This window comes from Electrophorus electricus, chromosome 4 (assembly GCF_013358815.1).
Source record: "Electrophorus electricus isolate fEleEle1 chromosome 4, fEleEle1.pri, whole genome shotgun sequence".
Lineage (NCBI taxonomy): Eukaryota > Metazoa > Chordata > Actinopteri > Gymnotiformes > Gymnotidae > Electrophorus > Electrophorus electricus.
The window spans coordinates 29,221,370-29,240,942 of NC_049538.1; the positions used below are offsets into that span (position 1 = coordinate 29,221,370).

Genomic DNA, 19,573 nt, shown 5'->3' on the forward strand with positions numbered 1-19,573 from the left:
CTGCACCCTGCTACTGCTCTGCTAATTGGGAGGCTAAATCATTGTGTCAGCTGTCAGTCAGAGGCAGGGATGAGACAGGCAAGCGCTGGTGCTGACCGGCTCAGAGAGAGGAGTCTGCTAAAGCAGAGAGATTGTACGGGCTCCAGCTCAGTTGGGGCTGAGGCTTTATGAGCTCTGTGAGTCTCGGTCACCAGTCGGCGGATGGTAATGGCTGGGCTAGAGACTGGGAGGGGGCTGGTGCGCTCAGACTGCGTGCTCATTAAAACCGTAGGGAGGCCAGGCTCTGGTGCAGGGCTTGAAGCCTCCTCTGCTCCCTCATGTCTGTAGTGGTGGTGAAAGGGGCCAATTCCTCACTCTTTCCTCTAAGTCCCAGAAGGGATAACCATTTAGATTAGCCTCTGGTATGGTTCTTACACAGAGGTTGTATGTGGCAGGGGTTTTTTTTGGGGGGGGGGGGGGGGATTTGGAAATGTGAGGGTTCTGTGAGAGTCTGATACTAATAAGACAAAACAAGTCACTTTAGTTCTGCTGTTATTAGTTCAAACTATTATGTCCCTACCAGCCGGGTTCAGCAATGCTGTTTTGTGTGAATATATAGCAGAAATGTTTCAGTGTCCTGACAGTGATTACAATAGTCTCATCTTGTGCCAGCCTGCCCAATTTCTATCTCATGCAGTAGTTAATGTCTTACTCTTATCAGTCTTACCTGTGTGTGTGTGTTTGTGTGTGTGTGTGTGTGTGCATGTCTGTTTGCGTGTGTGTGCATGTCTGTGTGTCTGTGTGTGTGTGAGCGTGTGTGTGTGTGTGTGTGCATGTCTGTTTGCGTGTGTGTGCATGTCTGTGTGTCTGTGTGTGTGAGCGTGTGTGTGTGTGTGTGTGTGTGTGTGTGTGTGTGCATGTCTGTTTGCGTGTGTGTGCATGTCTGTGTGCATGTGTTTGCGTGTGTCTGTGTGTGTGTGAGCGTGTGTGTGTGTGTGTGTGTGTGTGTGTGAGTCTGTGTGTGTGTGTGTGTGTGTGTGTGTGTGTGTGTGTGTGTGTGTGTGTGTGTGTGCATGTGTTTGTGTGTGTGTGTGTGTGTGTGTGTGTGTGTGTGTGTGTGTGTGTGTGTGCACTTCTCAGGGAGATGACTGCTCCCAGACTTGTCCTCTTGGATTTTATGGAACTAACTGCACCTCCACCTGCCACTGTCATAATCAGGCCCCCTGTTCCCCCATCGATGGCTCCTGCATCTGCAAAGAAGGTCCAGCCTCCTGTTCTTTCTCTGCCTTTTTCCTCGTACACTTTTCAAGTCTGTCTGATATTCATACTTGAGATTGTGAATGTTTATATAAGTCTAACCAAAGTTGCAACAAGAAATGTAGAAGTCAAGTCAATGTGCTATTTTATCCAAATCATTATCATTGATTAACCAATGCTCAATTAATCTGTTCTTGCTTCACTTTAAGACAGCCATTGATGTTTTCAGAACTCGCCATCTCAATTTGTAAATTCTGTATTATTGACATGTTCACCATAATCTGTTTACTCAATAGTACCTGCAGGCTTTCAAACGCATTAGAACTGCACTCATGGCATGTATTAACTTCTCTTTCATTCGGTGCATGTTATTGCAAAACACTGTCATTCACTGAATCACATACAGTGACCAGTTTGGCCCGTAAAAGCGCAAGCATTTGAAATTTGAGTTTGTGACAGCTGTCTGAGCCCAGTCAGGAGAGCACACCCACTGCTCCGCTGGAGTTGTGTAAGCGCGCCGGCTCAGGGTGAGGGGAGCAGAGCCCAACTGTGCCCTGAAGCAGTGCCCCAGCAAGCCCGAGTCCCATCAGCCTGAACGCTGGCTCATTACAGAGGACACCTTTAATCTACATTCCATTCATAATTCACCACCCCGCTGAACGCTAGTGTTCTCCATGGCCTTCCTCATTTCTCTCTCTCTTCCTCTCTCATTCTTATTTTTTCTCTCTAATCCCCTTCTACTCTCCCTCTCTCTATCTCTCTCTCTCTCATGTAGAATCTTAAAGCATGCATATATTCCACTCATTGACCACTGCACAATGCCAATAGCAGGAGGCTTAAGTCTTTCGACTCCCTTATCAGACGTGACCTCGCTCCCCCTCTCCTTCCTTCTGTGCTCTTGCCTATTGATTGCGTTCAATTACAGAGGTCTCGTTTGGGCTCCAGCCGAGAACGGAGCCTGCACAGCAGCTGGGAGTGGGGTTTGAGGACAACTAATATTCTTAACTTCTCTCCTCCGGCTAGGTGGAGTAAGGAGTGATTAAAGGCCTGGCTAAAGGCACTGCCTTTGAGTGGGCCCCTGCATCCCTCTCCCAATGTGCCATGCCTAACCCTGTCTGTCTGTTCGTTAGGCTGGCAGGGTGTAGACTGCTCCATCTTGTGCTCCAGTGGAACATGGGGTGTAGGCTGCAACCAGACCTGCATGTGTGCAAACGGTGCAGCCTGCGACCCGATGGACGGATCCTGCACCTGTGCACCAGGCTGGACTGGCGATCGCTGCCAGCTTCCATGCCCAGTAAGAATGTGTGTGTGTGTGTGTGTGTGTGTGTGTGTGTGTGTGCGCGCATGTGTTTGCCAACTATACTCACTCTCTATTTGCCTGAGGCTACACCCAGTATTATCGTCCTAGCACTGTGCATTGTCAGGCTGATGTTTGCATTTGTGTGTGTGTGTGTGTGTGCATGTGTTTGCCAGCTATACTCACTCTCTATCTGCCTGAGGCTACACCCAGTATTATCCTGTGCATTGCCAGGCTGATGTTTTTGTGTGTGTGTGTGTGTGTGTGTGTGTGTGTGTGTGTGTGTGTGTGTCTGTGTGTGTGTGCATGCGTGTGTGTGTCAGGGCGGCACATACGGGCTGGAGTGTCAGGAGCATTGCGATTGTAACCATGCCGACGGATGTGACCCCGTTAGTGGCTACTGCTATTGTTCGGCAGGTTGGACAGGTAAGCAACAACCTGTTGTGGTGATACATTACAGTACACCAGTAAGCACTCATACATGGTACTTAAGCCTGACAGGCTTAATAGATACACAACAGTTAATGGAACTTTGGGGAAAAGCAAACCTGCCCGTGTGCAACAGGTGTGAGCACGTTCCTCCCTCTCGGGTGTCCATAAGGTGTGTGGTATCCTTAACAGAAATACACATAATTAAGCACACTATGTGTACATGCATTGGGTGAACATTGCTGTAATTCCTTAAGTCTCTGGTAATCCTTCACATTGTCATTTACTTTAAACCTCACACTTGTTCCCAGGGAATTAATTAAAACATAATTTAATATAAAAATAATAGAATGCATTACAACTCTTGATGTAGTTATATATATTGACGTTCTTTTTAAAGAACAACCTTTTACAATTCCATCTCTTATATTCCATCTCTAGATTTCTTCATTCCTATATGAATGCTACTGGTAATCAGTTAGTCGCAGTTAATCGCAACATTTGTACATTTTAGTTTCCCCCTCCAGCCATTCTTTGAATACTTATAATAACTAGCTCATTTAAACGTACCATTTAATTACCCTGTGATCGCACAGGAAGCAACCAACAGCCACATGGTTAGGCACAGAGCAGCATTCACACCAAACCCTCCTGCAACACAGACATGGGAGATACAGCAGGAGGTTCAGAGAGAAGTGACGAGCTGAGCCCTGGTGCCGGGCGGGGGGCAACTGGCCTGCATGGGACAGGTTATGCCAGCGGAGCCTCCGCATCTCACTCCACCCAGGCCCCCCAGTCTGGGAAAGGATTCAGCTTTTCATTAGCTGCTTGACGGCGGTGGTTGCTCTCTGAATCTCACGCTCTGAATCTCACGCTCTGAATCCTGCCCCTGCCTCAGCCATCTGCCCTGCATAACGGAATCACCAGGGTGCAAATGGCAGCCGAGAGACTGACAGAGCGTCCGAAGAGCCATAAGGCGTGCGACATACGGGCCGCCAAGAACACTCGGGACGTTTCGTGAGAATGGAGTCCCCGTTTTGGTGTTTTCAATTGTACTGAAGGAAGAGGTTCCAGCAGGAGGATAGGAAAGGAGAGGTATTAGGCATCATGAGGTAGTTATAATAAGATAAATCATGAAGCATCATAGGTATGCCATTGCACGTGCTGCTTTGAGCAGCGTGGGTAAGAGGTGGGGTGGATGTGATATGCAGGTAAAGGGTGTAGTTGACATGTAGTAATCAGTAGAGTTAGATTAAGTTTAGGGTCGGGATGTGGTTGTAGTAATTGGAACAGATGGAGATAGGGTTAGGTTTAGGGACGTGATGTAGTAATCAGTACAGGAGGCGTAAGGGATGTGTCCAGGTCAAGACCGGAGCGCCATTCCTCCGCCTGAGGTAATTAGAAACTTTCTTCAGTATTGAATATCAACATTCCACTCAAACACAATAAAATAGTCATTTCTCTACATGATAAAATTAAATCTGTACAAGTCAATGCGCATAACACTTCTGCTTTCTGCTTTCACAATTAAAGTCACTGCACAGCCAGTGGTGGAGACATTGCACCTTGCCACATAGCATAACACATCACACTTTTAGAAGCAGAGATTTTATATTAGTGCTCTATTATTAGTGTTGTTGTTTGTGGTGTTATGTCCCATTATTATAAAGATATAATATTACATTATTATATATTTGAGTATCTCTGACAGAGAGTGTCATGGTTTTAATACTTTTAATAGATTGTAAATTACAACGGATAAAATTAATTGAGACAGCAACCTGATTAATAGGGAAAATGTTTTTAAATTTAATTCATTTATTAATATTTAATAGTTCAGTCTCAACTCGTAAAAGTCAGCAATTCGATACGTGATTATTTTTCGCCTACTAAATCTTAGAATATAATTCTCAACTCACGGACGCAATAACCAGGGGATGTTTACTGAATAAGCACAGGTCTAAAAACATGCACAACAAACAACCACTGACTAGAAGTCTATGAATGACCGGCAGTATTAAGTTCACTAGAATAGCCATACTAATAGGCAACCACGAAATTGAACGTAAATAATTTGTGCAGGATGAGGTAGTTAATTAGGATAACAAACAAACAAAAGAGAAAGGAAACTGTTTTAACCAGCCTCTGGGAGTGAACAACAAGAAGGACCAAACAATACCGAAACCAAACAAAGGTGAAGAAGGGCCAGCCTTTGTGGCACAGTGTAGGGGAAAACTGGGCTAACTGTGGTGCAGCGGAGGCAGACGAGAGGAGAGAGGTAACTAGCCTCATTTGATTAATAACCGATAACGTTACTATTGATGCCAAGCTGGTAACGTAGGAGGGAAATGCCTGTGTTCCACTGAAGCCGTTTGGATAGAGAGAGAGGTTCCAAATGGAGGATCTGTTTCCCTGTAGTCGTCTGATGGCTCTGAGAGAGAATTTCAGTCTACATCACATCGCCAGAAAGGCTCACGCATAGAGAGTTCGTTTCCCTGAAACCATCTCATGGCTCTGCACAAGCTATGAAGGCTGATGACGGTGAAAGGACCAGGATTCTTGGACCGGGGGATTGGGTCTTCAGAGCTGGCTCGAAGGAGAGCCACACAGGCCTTGGTCTATGTAAGAGTGGGTTTGTTACCGGCAGTGTATTGAAACGCCAGGCTTAACCAGGCGAGTTAAGACATAGGGCATGGTCTTAGAGTGAAGTTTGTAAACAAACCCTAGGAGGGGCAGAACAATTGCACTGTCGATTTAATTACTTTCCTAATTTCTAGAATTTACAAACTTTAAAATATTGTCTAATCGGTTCATAGAGGATTTCTGGAAACAATTGAACAATTGTGTAACAATTGAAGTAATCTTGGTGAATAATGCAAATTAATAAGGAACAAGTAATGAATAGAATGTGACAACAGAGGAGAAAATGTCACAATCTGGAGATTATATTCAAATAGCTATACATTACTTATTGATTATCATTTGAAAATTAGAAATGTTAGTTGTTCTGGTAAGAATCTGAGTCTGATGAAATTTATGGTCACAGTTTCTTGAAATATACCCAGGCTGGTAAGCTTTTTGCCTTCCCATCCATGAGTTTATGACTCCTAAGGAGAGGGGGTTGAGGGTCAGAACGCCAGGCCGTCTTGATAGCTGGGCCATTTACGGCTTTGTTGCTCAACCTCAAAGCATCAGTGGGTCTGGTCTGTGCCCCCCACCCCCCATTTTTGACCAGGTCAAAGTTTCATCAGGAGAATCATTTGTAGTCTACCTCATTACAAGAGACTCACAGGGACTTTCTCTGTGGCTCAGGTGTTTGTTCGATGCTGGTTGAAGATCTAATTGTTCTTTTCCATGCTGGCTTAATTTAGATACATTTGTTTGAGGGCAGATTGAAATGTTATTACTATGTGTTTATTTGATAATAAAAATTAAATATGTTTTATGTTAAATATGTTTTCAGGTTATATTCAAGTGAAGTCTGAATATGTTTTAGAGAAGAAGAGACCCAGTACATCATTATCATCATTTGCTTCCAAACATTACAATGCCCTGGTTTGACTAAGACTATAATGTAATAATAATTAATAATCATTTTAGGTTATATATTATTTAATGTTATATTTTGCAAAATATATAATGAAATAATAATAATAATGATGATGATGGTGATGATGATTATTATTATTACTATTATAAATGATATCATAAATATTATTAGTCAGGTGTATATATAAGTGTATATATAATTAGATTAATCATTTAATAACGTAAAAAGAAGTGTTTACGTTCACATTACGGTCTTGGTCACTCCTGGTCTTGGTCTTAACTCAGCTCAAGTGGTCTTGACAAAAGTAATCAGTGCAGAGTTGGGGTTCTGAATTTGATGTAGTAATGAGTACAGGTAGATGTAGATTTAGGCACATGGTGTAGTAATGAGTACAGGTGGATGCAGGGTAAGGGTTAGGGTTTAGGGTTTAGGGTTAGGGATGTGTTGTAGTAATCAGCACATTAAATGAGAGAAACTGTGTGTGTGTGTTTGCATGTTTGTGTATGCGTGCGTGTCTGTGTCGGTGCGTGCTTTTGTGTGTGTGTTTGTATGCGTGTGCGTGCGTGTGTGTGTGTGTGTGTTTGTGTGTGTGTGTTTGTGTGTGCGTGCGCGTGTGTGTGTGTGTGTGTGTGTGTGTGTGTGCTGTAGTGAGTGAGATAGAGAAGAAGGAGGGAAGACAGAGACAGAGAAAGCTGGGATCAGGCAGTGAGCCATACATGTACTGCAATGCTCACTACTGAATTGTTCACTTTTCAATATATATTGCATTACCCGGCATACATATATATTTATTTTACATCTCAGTAGCTGAGCCCGCTCCACAAATATGTCTCAGCCGCAGATGAACCTTGCAAAAAAACTATATCATTATTTTACTGACATGCGATGTCAACCCCATTCAAAGTGTCATTCATTAACTGCCCTAATGTGTTATATAACCTAGAAAGCACGCACGACATTCGCTAGTCATTTCACATGGAATTTTCACTGCTTTCATGCATACGTATTACATGCATTCATATAGGTGGGCTCCCTTTTGTGTGTGTGTGTGATTGTGTGTGCATGAGCACACGTGTGTATGTGTACACGTGTGTGATGTAACTCCAAACTTGGTGCGGAATGGCCCTGTGAAGCGCATGCAGTGTGTGATTTGTGTGCTGGTACTCTCCCTTCACCCTGCACTAATTGGCCTCTGCTCACACAGGCGCCTTCCTCCTGTGCGTCTGGGGCTCCACAGCTGCGCGCTTCTCTTGCTGTCCTCCCCTTACCCACTCCGCTCTGCAGACTCTCTCTGTTTGTCACCATTAGCTTTTCACCGCACTCTTATATTCTCATTCATTGCTGACACTACAGAAGTGTAAAGGGCTGCATTTTTCCTTCGTCCGGGCCATCAGATACTCAAATTCCCCCCCCCCCCCCAATTCCCCCCGCCCCCCCCCATACACTTTGAAGCAGGCAGGCTGGGCTTGTGCTAATCGCCTGCCGGTCCTTGCATCCCATCATCCCCCTACTACCTTTCTGCTCCCCTACAGAGGCTGTGCAGGTATGGAAGCTGTGTTGGGTGTTTGGAGCAAAGTCTGATTCAAAGCCCAGTCACTAATGCTGCATTAATGGTTGTGCCACTCACACAGAGACGTCGCCATCAAAAGAAATTTCAAATGAGGGTCCGTGATAAAAGGCTGCTGTATGAAAGGGTGCTCAGAGTATGTGTGCGCGCGTGCAGAGGGGGTGGGTGCGGGGTACTGTTGCTGTGTGCGTGCGTGTATGAGAGGGGAGACCAAAAGGGTAGGAGCGCATGCAGTTGGGTGGCGTGTGTGCGGCGAAGCCTCAGTCCTTGTATATGGAGTATAGTTTGCTCTAACTCCATCAAGCCCTCTATCTTCTTGCCCTGTCCCCGTACTCTGTTAGTTTTGTATCTTAATTAATTGATTATGTGCAAACCATGCTTGTGTGTGTGTGTGTGTGTGTGTGTGTGTGTGTGTGTGTGTGTGTGCGTATGTATTTTGCGACCCTTTTTGGGGGCAAGTTACACCAAGTCTTCTGACAGTTCGCGAGTGTGTGTGCATGTGTGTGTTTTCCCCCATGGACATCTTCCCTGCTGCTCTCCAAACAAGCCCCAGCTCTGCTGAAACAGAATAGCAGAGGAGGCCTGGCGGGCCCGGGGGACTCAGCCCTGTTAGTGAACGCGCCACCCTGGCGCCGCAGACCCGCCTGATCAAAAATAGGAACGTAGCAAAGAGCGCCCTGATCCGCCCCACACAGCGCTTTCAGAACCAGGACTGACATCCTCGGAGTGTTGTGCTGCAATGCCAGGAGCGGGACACGACCCGCAGACCCCAGCCCCGTCTTTCACACAGACGCAGACGCACTCACGTGGCACGTTCAAGCGGTGGCGCTGCGGAACATGCCTGTCATGCATCGGTGCTTCCTGAAGGCGTCTCTCAGGTTCCAAACAGCTTCCAGACAACACTGCTTGGGTTGTCTCTGCCACACTTTCCCATCATGCAGTCACTATTGATTCAGACTCTGTTTTTGTATGCACGGTATCTGCCTAAGTTCAGCAGGCTTCGGCTATAGGGCTGTAGCCCTGGGCCTTTTTAATGCCAAATTTATCAAATCAGGGTAAAATATAACTACAATCTCCCTCAACATGAGTAGATTGCATAACACAGCCTCACTATGCCACACCCAAACCTGATTACTATCTAAACCAACCTTTATTAGAGTAAGTTTCCAAAGAACTCAACATCAATTTATCTTCTTACCATGAATCAATAAAAACTACTATTGATAGGCTATTAGCTAGATTACAAAGTGTTTGCCACTGTACCACTGCCATCAACTTACACGTCTAACTTTAGTATTCAAAACCCATTCAAGGTTGCAGTGAGGTTAAAAGAGTTGTGTTTATGATAGTGCTCTCGAAAATAAAGTGTGCAATCCATCTAGTGTTCAAACGTAGCTTTACTCTGCATTATGCTAATAACTATTGGCTTTGGCTAGTAGCTGCTTCTCAAAAATGCTGCATGTCTGAGCCCTGACCACCTCAAACCGGAGAAAGTTCAATTCGTCAACACTTCAACACTTCAGTCAGATAGATTATTAAAATTACATGCATATAATGATGTGTTTACCAGTGGAAGTATGTTTAATAGTGAACAGAAATAGGTCAGAAAGGTCAGAAACTAACACACAAAAAAAAAAAACTGAAAAGAAAATAGCACGAAAAGAAAATAGCAATGTAACAGTAATTGGCATCACACTTATTTTAAATGCTGCAAAAATAAGGCTTGTATGCATCTGTTGACTTCCTGGATGTTTAGTTCATCATTTAGGTGTATTGGTTAAGTATTAAAGTAATCCCACATTAAATTTATTTGTGCAACATAGAAGTGATTTCCATAGATTCAATAGAATGGCATAAATAGAGCAAAGCCCCTCACATTAAGTTCTGATTTCATCCTTGTTCTGATTTCACGTTCTTGTTCTGATTTCACATTCATGTTCTGATTCTAGAACATTACATAAACATTTCATCGGGTGACATCTGGTCTTGGGCTGAGCCCTGAGTGTCACTGCAGTCTAGACACGCCCCTTGTTGCCTCTACCTATTGCCACTCTTGTCTCTCAGAAACTGTGTTTTTGTTTTTCTGTTTTGTTTTGTTTTGTTTTCAACAGGGATCCACTGTGACAGCGTCTGCCCTCGGGGCTTCTGGGGCCCAAACTGCTCCATGACCTGTTCGTGCCAGAACGGAGGCTCCTGCTCTCCTGAGGACGGCACCTGCGTGTGCGCTCCAGGCTACCGCGGCACATCCTGCAAGCGAAGTAAGCCTTTCCCTGCCTCCCTCGCTCTCCTAGGATCACGCCATCACAGGCTCCGTGGAGTTCACAGAAACAAGCCATGGCAAGCTGGGTGAATGCGAAAGGGTCTTGTCCACCACGTCCGGATACTGCCTCTTGAGGAGTTGATGGGACAGCCCCGGGGGGCTGAGGAGAGAGGCTTTGGAGCCTGGTCATAAATACAGGGGAAGCAAAGCCCTCATCACGGGGCAGGCCTTAATCACTCAAGCTGCACTCCCAGGCCCAGTCCCTGGGGCGAGGCCGGGGCCGCGGGCGGCCTCCATCAAAGCACCCTCTCCACTTCTCCACTAGCGCCGTACCCCCGATAAGCCTGCTGATTGCCGATCATGTTCAAGTGGCCAAACCCTGTAAATAGAAGCCAGCAGCACAAATATGTGGCGGAGAAGTGGAGGTGTCTAGGGATCACGAAGCAAAGAGAGAAGGAACATGATTAATCTTCCCCACACCATCCCTTGTTCCACAATTATCTTCATTACGACGGGTCCACCGCCCAGGAAAGGAAAGGTCAGCCCATGCTGCTTTCTCCCACTGCTTAGCGCTACAGCAATTAAAGCAAATCAAGAGCCTAATGAAGAGCGATGAGAGAGCAGAAGCACTTCCAGACAGGCGAGTGACGACAGAATGCCACGCCCTCGCGCTCCGCGTGACAGAGCGAGAGCGCCGAGGGCTCCATCCTTCACTCCCTTCTGTGCCGTGCTGAGTTATGGATGCAGGACGTGATTGTTTTGTGGCAGTAGGATTCTGTGACGTCCGTTTTTAGTTCACAAACGGCGGCACGAACAACTAACTTGCTTTAGCAGCTGCGCTGTGCGCTTCAGTTAGTTTCTGGATTTCCTTTGCTCTAGTTTGTTAAAGTTTCTGAGTGGACCTCAGTGCTAGAAGTGATCAATATTAATAACTGACAGCTACTTGCTTATCTGTGTGACAGTTTTTCTTCCTTTGAGTATCACTCCCCCCCAGCTTTATCTCTGAACTCTGGTCTCCTCTCCTCCTCTCTGCTCCTCTTCTCTTCGCTCCTCTGCTCTCCTCTCCTCATCTTTTCTGTACCAGTCTGTTCTCCTGGGTTCTATGGGCACCGCTGCAGTCAGACATGCCCCCAGTGTGTGCACAGCACCGGCCCCTGCCACCACGCCACGGGCCACTGCGAATGTCTCTCTGGTTTTTTCGGCCCACTGTGCAATCAAGGCAAGCAGATCTTCTCTCCTCTTCCTCATTTCATGTACTCCCTCTCTCGCTGTCTTCGCCTGTGTCTCCTTGGAGGTTCTTTTTACTGATCATATCAATGGAGATAGTTAATAGGGGAAATGTCTCTGTAATGTTAATACAAAGAGCACAGGATTGCATGTATACTATGTTTAAACTCTCTTCTCCAGCTGATGCAATGGCTGTTCATACATGTCAAGTTTATTACTAAGAATGATGACAGCTTTTGATACGTGCCTTTAATGAGGAGGCATCATATTAAAGCACGAATTACCCACAAGGCCGCGGATTACATGTAAAGCAAGGCAACTTTACAGTTAATGACCCAGCCTCCAGCCTCTGATCAGCTCACCCTGAGCCACATAGCTCCAACACCCACCAGCCTGGTACAGCGGGATGTCATGGGGGAACACAGGACCCTGTGCAGGTTAGGAATGCTGTGGGTGGTGTAGGGTGCTCTGCATTAATGAGACACTGCACACGTGGGGACATGGGATCCTATGTGGGGAGCATGGACATAGTGAGGGCCCTGGCTATTGTGGGGGTGTGGGACATGCATCACGTAGGACGCTATGGGCCCATGGGATGCGGGACACTGTGAGTGGTGCGGGACCCTGCGAGTGGTGTGAAATGTGAGGTGCTGTAGTGTGTGGGACACCGTGCAGCGTGTGAGGCCCTGTGGTGTGCGGGAAACTGTGCGGGGTGTGAGGTGCTGTGGTGTGCAGGACACTGCGTGGTGTGAGGCACTGTGGTATGCAGGACACTGTGCAGGGTCAGAGGCGCTGTGGTGTGCAGGACACTGTGCGGGGTGTGAGGCGCGAGTTGCTGTGCATGTGCACATGTGACGAAGCACCTCTCTGCACCGTGTGGAGCTGACTCTGCACCTCTACCCCACTGCAGATAATTGGCATTATCTCTGACAACCTGACAAATAACCTTCAGAGCAAATCTGAATATTGCTGAATATGGCCGTTCTTTCTGACTGAGACAAACAGTGAAGAGCCAGGTCGATACTGTCCGTCTCACTGTTCAATGCATTTGAACTGAAGGAGAGGAGATGACCTCAGGCAAGGAAGATACTACACATGGTAGGACATATGACACTCTGCTAGGATTTAGCTTTATCTGAAGCAGAAAAGACATCAACTGATCAGTTTATATGTGCAGTTTTGTTTAACATTAGTTAAATGTACAGGCTAAACAATAACCTGTGTAGCCCATATGCAATATGTATCTAAAATACATGTGCATGGTCTTGAGTTGGCTATTAAGAAATATATTATTATTTAGCTGATTATGGCTCTATATGCAGTACAATTACATATGTTTCACATGGCCACTTTCATAGAGTCTGTTTGCTACACACGCTTGACAGGTTTTATTATATAAAGCACAATGTATGTCAAGGAGCTATTATGATTTCATCCTGAAATTTACTTTCATGCAAGGTTTATACTGCATCTTTATTTTTATTTTTGACTGTCTTATTTGGAGCATCTCTTTCATATAAGATGTTACAGGCCTTTTGCAAGCGAGGGGGAATCTGAGTTTCCAGGAAGTGTAATGACTGTGTTAACGGATGTGCTCATAACTTAGGCCCGTTCATGCTAGCTGTGAGCGTCCTCAAGGTCTCCAGTTCCAGCCTGGCAGCTCTCTGTGCATATGCACACCGTTAATGAGCGGTGAGAAAATTCTCAGTCGATCAGTCGGCCAACGCTGTTGTTATCTCATTATCAGCCCAGGCGCCAGTGCCGTTCATCAATGGCTGATGAGCGGACTACAGAGGGGTAGCATGGCCAAAACGTGGACAAAAGACAACACTCCACTGCAGAGACTGGCAGACGGAAGCCACTAAATGGAGCAGCATAAAAGCTCATAGGAATAATAAAACCAGGCTACAAACTTTAACAGCACATCCACAGCCATGCATAATCGGACTGGAATGGCTGTGTTACCTACATGCAACCATGAAGGTGTGTCAGTCATTCTGAAAGGCAGGGATGTGTTTCATCATTAAAGTCACGTCAATTATTCAACACCCACCCTCCTGGTGAGTATCAATCATTGATATGACTTAGCCACTCCGACATTATGTGCTTCTTATTAAGTGGGAGGGGCTATATAACACAGGGGCTTCCATCCTGCTCTGACGTGTTACTTACTTTGTGAGGATGAAATTTCAAGCCCATTTGTAAGTGCATTTTAGCAGCACCTGTGAAGACACTTTAGTGTGCTCCTTTAGTCTGGGGAGCATTCTGTACCTGAGATACTAGACCATCCTGAAATTCCTCTGCACGTGCATTCATTTTAGGAGCAGTTTTAACAGCAGGGCTTTCTCAGCCTGCCTTGACAACATGCAGATCACAAGTCTTAGTTATGGCAAAATGCAGATCAGCGTTGTTTTCCAATTTAAACATAGTACTTAATTAACAGAATGAAACACTTGTTACCTAGCAACAGATAATGTACGTAACTGTTAGCCAGACTCTTTGTAACAAGAAACAATACTGTAATTATCAGTGGGTTTTCCCAGCATCGCACATGGCACTCATCCTGGATCTGTGTTCGTTTACCAGTACTATCATCCTGGATCTGTGTTCGTTTACTAATACTATGTTGCCAGTATAAATGAATTACATGAATACCATATGCTCCGAATTTGTTTAAAATTTAATAATAGGAATTTTCTGGTATTGCTCGATAAAGCTATGCTTTTGCAGTTTTCATGAGGTTGGTGGGAATCGGAAGGAAGAGGTAGATTAGTGACCCACAGCTCTGAATTGAGGAAAAATGCATCATTCTTTTCAATATTGCACTGCAAGCTATTCTGCAGCATGTGGCATGCAACAGATTGAAGATTGCTGAGCTAAAATAATGTGTGAATTTATTACATTGACTCTTTTAAAAGCAAATTAAGAGATTTGTAAGCCTTTGCTACATTGGGTTATATACCAGTTTAAATGTTTAAATCATTTTACAGGCCCAAGATTGGGTGTGTAGGTTTGTGAGCATAAATGGAGAGGTTTTAGCTGTTTGTTGTTTGTAATCACTTATATTAGACCCAGTTGATGTTTCAGATGTGGTCCTTGTTATTACTTTTATTCAGAGCTCAGCCAGTGAAAGTTCAGACAGAAACACAGCCCAGCCTTAGATGCCCGTACCCACAATCCCAGATGCTTAACCCATCAGAATTTATCCTGACGTCAGCATCGACAACAAAACATCACTATACCTGAGTCTCCTGTTATTTCACACATATCTGTATTAGTGTTATGGCTTCTGTGGACAGAGGCAGACCAGCGAGGTGTGTGAATGTAGAGCCCCGGAAGTCCTCTTCTGCTGCTTGAAGAAAATAAATATGGTGTGTGTGGTAAGAGTACTACAGATATCACATCACTCAAGTCTGAGGACTATTGGGCAGACTTCCAGCTCCAGCTAATGAACTTTTAACGTCACGTCCCTGCGCACAGGATCCAACTAAGGGTGGACTTCTCAGTGAAATATAGACATAACTTCTCCTAATAATTAACTAGTCTTTTCATGAATTAAGGAAAGGCCATGGGCATATCTAGAATTCACTTTCATGGATTTCAGAGCTGTCTCATGAATAAATGTTTAATATGTTAAAGGAGAAGAAGGATGGGGGGGGGGGGGGGGGACTGTGTTCCCATTCATTTGTCCAGGTCATAGATACTAGGGATAAAAGCGGAAAGTTCAAGGGACAGAGTGCACGTGCTGTCCCTCTGTGGACTGGCCAGTGTTGGCGTTCCACAGCTGTCCTGGGCTCCACACTCGTGGGTCCATCGTAGTGGGTGCGGGGTGGGGTTCTAATGAATCTCTGCCAGGCAGGAGGCTGGAAGACGGGAAGCAGAACCAAGTCCGCAGCCCGTCTGGTGCGAGGATGAGCAAGCCCCCTCTGCCTAATAAAAGCCTGCTTTGAGGGAGTTGAAAGGATCCGTCTCCCAAGGCAAGGAGAGGACCGCCGAGATACGATTATGAAAAAAGCCACTGTCACAAAGATTTAATTTAAACTTTTCTTTAAAGGAGACACCTTATCTGATCCCATTGTACCATGCTATTTTGTGCTGCATGGCACAGGTGCCTGTTTACCAGGTGGTGGGTTTTTTCTTTGTTTATGGCGTGGAGGCAAAGTCTCCATTGTATGTACATGATTGAACCCCCACCAGTCCAGGACACTGGGGTAAAGGGAAAACGAGACCTGATGGAACTTTAATCTGAAATGAAATCTTTAATTGAGCTGAGCGTCAGAAGGCGTCTGAAATATTCGTTTTATTAAAAATGTACACAAGCTCTATTTTAATTCCGTGGCACATCAGTCGTCCATGTTCTTGTGCTTGGCGAGCAGAGGTGCCGCAGACAGATGAACGGAGAGCCTGTGAGATGTGCTTGCTAAGCTTCATCCTACACAACTCTCAGACCTTTGGTGCCGCAGGGTTGTAGTTCACATTGGCCCCCTGATTCTAATGCCTTTCGTTACAGCCCTGGAGCTTTCAGACATGTCACATGTCTTGTCTTATCAACAGTTCATTTTAAACCCACATGTGCTTGCGACATATGTTTGAAGATTTTGAGTGAGATTTTCAGTGCCCAGCCCACTCTAGAGTTTCTTAGACATTGGAACTAAACTGAGTGACCTCCAGGACCAGGCTTCTAGCAACAGTAGCATTTTTGCAGGAGAAAAACAGAGACATCTCCTGTGAGCTTTGGTGGTTTGTTGGTGCCATGTCTGGGATATGGGGATGTGCTGAGTGTGTCGTGTGTGGGCAGTGTGTCCGAGTGGCAGGTATGGCAGGGCCTGTGCTGAGATGTGTGTCTGCACGAACAACGGCACATGCAACCCCATCGATGGCTCATGTCAGTGCTTCCCTGGCTGGATCGGAGATGACTGTTCACAGGGTATGAATCAATTAACCTCTCTGTCAGTCCTCTGCTCTCTCTCTCTCGCTCGCTTTGTCTCTCTCTACATCCTACCTCCTTTCGTCCCCTTCCATTTGTGTCTTGCTCTTTCGCTCACTCCCTCTCATGGTCTATTTCATTCCCTTTCACTCACTCCTGCTCTCTTATCCTCTTCCACTTCATGGTGTCCCACCGTGTGAATCATCATCACCGCCGTATTTCTTTTTAAAATGACCCACAAGCACCGCTGATGGATCCCAACAGTTTCTCCCATAAATCACCTTCTAGCGCACTGTCGGAGATTTACGTCGCTCTGGAGTAGAGATATGAAACTGTGGCGAAAGCCACAATGCCTTGCAAAATTTATAGCGCACTCCTGAAGGCAGTGACACACCTTTTATTTATGCTGCGGTAGAAAGATGCACAAGTGTAAAATATTTTTCAGTGACAGTTTCATTCATTGCACTGAAACCTTTGGAAAGCAAAGAAATCATTTGATTTCTTTTTTTATAACGCTGATATTTTTGTTCACAGCATCACACATTAAGTGTAAATTCGGTTCTCGAGATTTCACACACAATTCTGATGACATTATGTGGCTCATGTTCCATCTTGGCAGCATCACATATCAGCAGCTGAACACAGGAGGTGCTTAGTTTTACTAACGTTTGTACAGAAATGTGATGCAGCTGCCCACAGTTGGCTCACGGTGCCCTGCTCTCAGGGGGCAGTGGACAGGCGGGGGTGGTGCTAGGATGATTCTAAGGGCCTTTGACTGGCAGGGGCCCTGTCGATATCTTTTCATGGGGCCCCGATCGCTGGTGCCGCCCCTGCCTGCGCTGTGTGTGTTTTGACCCCTATAAACATATTTGTTCATAGTGCATAAACTTTAGTGTGTGTGCTGGCGTATGTGTGTGAGAGAGCCTTCATGTGATGGTGTCTCTGGCGTCTGCAGCATGTCCTATAGGCCAGTGGGGGCCCGACTGCCTGAACTCTTGTAACTGTCACAATGGAGCCCAGTGTAGCGCCTATGATGGAGAATGCAGGTGCAGCCCTGGTTGGACTGGCCTCTACTGCACACAGCGTGAGTCTTACACACACACACACACCCATCGCACATAGTCACACAGTGACACCTGCTGGCATTTATGGTAAATGTTACAAAACAAAAAGGAAGTAAATTAGTACTGTATTATAAGTATCTTGTAATTGCATGGAACAGTCCTAAGATGTATTTTTCATACATTTTTATATGAATCACACATCTCATCATACTTGAATGTTGCAGTAAATAGTCACAAGGTGTCCAGATTGGGCGAACAGCTATCCTAACTGCTGCATATCATTTGACAATAGTGTTACCCATGGCCATTAAATCAGTCATTTATATAATCGTGATGAAAGCTCTTTTGTTTCCACTGTGATCTCATTCATTTTTCATATCAGCAGTTGTGCGTGTTCCATTTTACTTGAAGAATGATGAAATCAGTTTGTGTTTTGCTGCAATCGTTTGTTCCAATTGGCTCATTAGCTTAGTGTCCTTACTGTGTGAACTGCGTGTGTGAGTATGTATAGAGCATGAAAGACTGCTTTTCTAATGCACTGTAATTAAAACACGTGATTTCTTTGATGTTAAATAATTGAACTGTTTGGTACCATCTGGTTCTACTTTGATAATGTGTTTGATATTGTGGCAGGAGTCAGAGGTATATTGTATTGTACATGGATGCCTTTGTACCCGGAACTGCAGTGGCAGGTATACTGTATTGTGCTGAAGTTGTCTCTTCCTCTCTCTCTCGCTCAGGTTGCCCCTCAGGCTTCTATGGGCGAGACTGTGCTGAGGTGTGCCACTGTCAGAATGGTGCAGACTGTGACCATATCACTGGCCAGTGTGCTTGTCGCACTGGCTTCATTGGAAGCAGCTGTGAGCAAAGTAAATGCAACTTTCTGTTCATGAATCTGTGTGTGTGTAAGTGTGTGTATGTATCTTAGGTAATTGACAGAGTTGCCTAGTTCTGTAAATTTGATGATGTTCTTATGTGTGATTGATTAGTAACCACAGTGCTATACCTCTCTCTCTGTCTGTGTGTGTGCGTGTGCGTTTATGCATGTGTATATTGCTCTGTCTGCAGAGTGTCCTCCTGGGACATTTGGCTATGGCTGTCAGCAGCTGTGTGAGTGCATGAACAACGCCACCTGTGACTATGTGACTGGAACCTGCTACTGCAGTTCCGGGTACAAAGGCATCCGCTGTGACCAGGGTAATCCCAGCTCTCCCTCATACATACACACACACAGACACACACACATTTCCTTTTTCTCTCATCAATCCTCTGTTATTCTGTAGTTGTTTGTATGGATTTTCATGTACATACTTACATTAAACACGTTCCATGTATAACTGTGTCCATGTGCATGTGTGTGTGTGTGTGTCTCAGCGGCACTAATGATGGAGGAACTGAACCCTTATACCAAGATCAGCCCTGCCCTGAGCTCTGAGCGCCAGTCAGCCGGTGCAGTCATGGGCATCATCTTCCTCCTCCTCATCGTCATGGCCATGCTCAGCCTGTTCGTGTGGTACAGGCAGCGTCAGCGGGAGAAGGGTCAGGACATGCCCAGTGTCAGCTACACGCCCGCTCTTCACACCACCAACACCGACTACTCGCTCTCGGGTGAGGGGCCCGCCGACGCAGGCCCGGGAGCGTGCTGCTCATCCAAACACATCCACAACTGCCCCACCCGCGTGCCTTACTTTGCCTGCTTTGATCATTAGCTAGACTGAGTGTTGCACGTCTCTGGATGTTGCTGTGAAGTCTCGCTAGCCTCGGGACGCTGCCTCCATTGTGTGGAAGGGTTGTCAGGGTCTCTCTCTCTCTCTCTCTCTCTCTCTCTGATGCTGTGGCAGCAGGTTCATCGTCCTGTGCATCAGTCAGACTTTGTGGTTGCTGCAAGATTGGAATTTTGCATTTTGAAAGAGTGGCATTTTATCCCCAGACCCCAGATTAGCAAGTTTTTTTTATATAAATCCGATGCTTCTGTGTGAATGCTTGTTTTTGGCAGAGGTGGACATCTCATGTACA

At 45.6% G+C, this 19,573-nt stretch overlaps 1 protein-coding gene across 3 annotated transcripts in view; it reads left to right on the forward strand.

Annotated features, from left to right (window-relative positions):
* megf11 (multiple EGF-like-domains 11) overlaps positions 1–19,573 on the forward strand; it is a 98,263-nt gene that overhangs the window by 70,952 nt on the left and 7,738 nt on the right. For all 3 annotated transcript variants that reach the window (XM_027027826.2, XM_035524987.1, XM_035524988.1), the window contains 10 exons: positions 1,120–1,240; positions 2,367–2,530; positions 2,857–2,959; positions 10,191–10,337; positions 11,424–11,558; positions 16,365–16,493; positions 17,449–17,577; positions 18,298–18,426; positions 18,626–18,754; positions 18,932–19,165. In XM_027027826.2, coding sequence (XP_026883627.2) covers positions 1,120–1,240; positions 2,367–2,530; positions 2,857–2,959; positions 10,191–10,337; positions 11,424–11,558; positions 16,365–16,493; positions 17,449–17,577; positions 18,298–18,426; positions 18,626–18,754; positions 18,932–19,165 — 1,420 coding nt within the window. The remainder of the gene's footprint in view (positions 1–1,119; positions 1,241–2,366; positions 2,531–2,856; positions 2,960–10,190; positions 10,338–11,423; positions 11,559–16,364; positions 16,494–17,448; positions 17,578–18,297; positions 18,427–18,625; positions 18,755–18,931; positions 19,166–19,573) is intronic.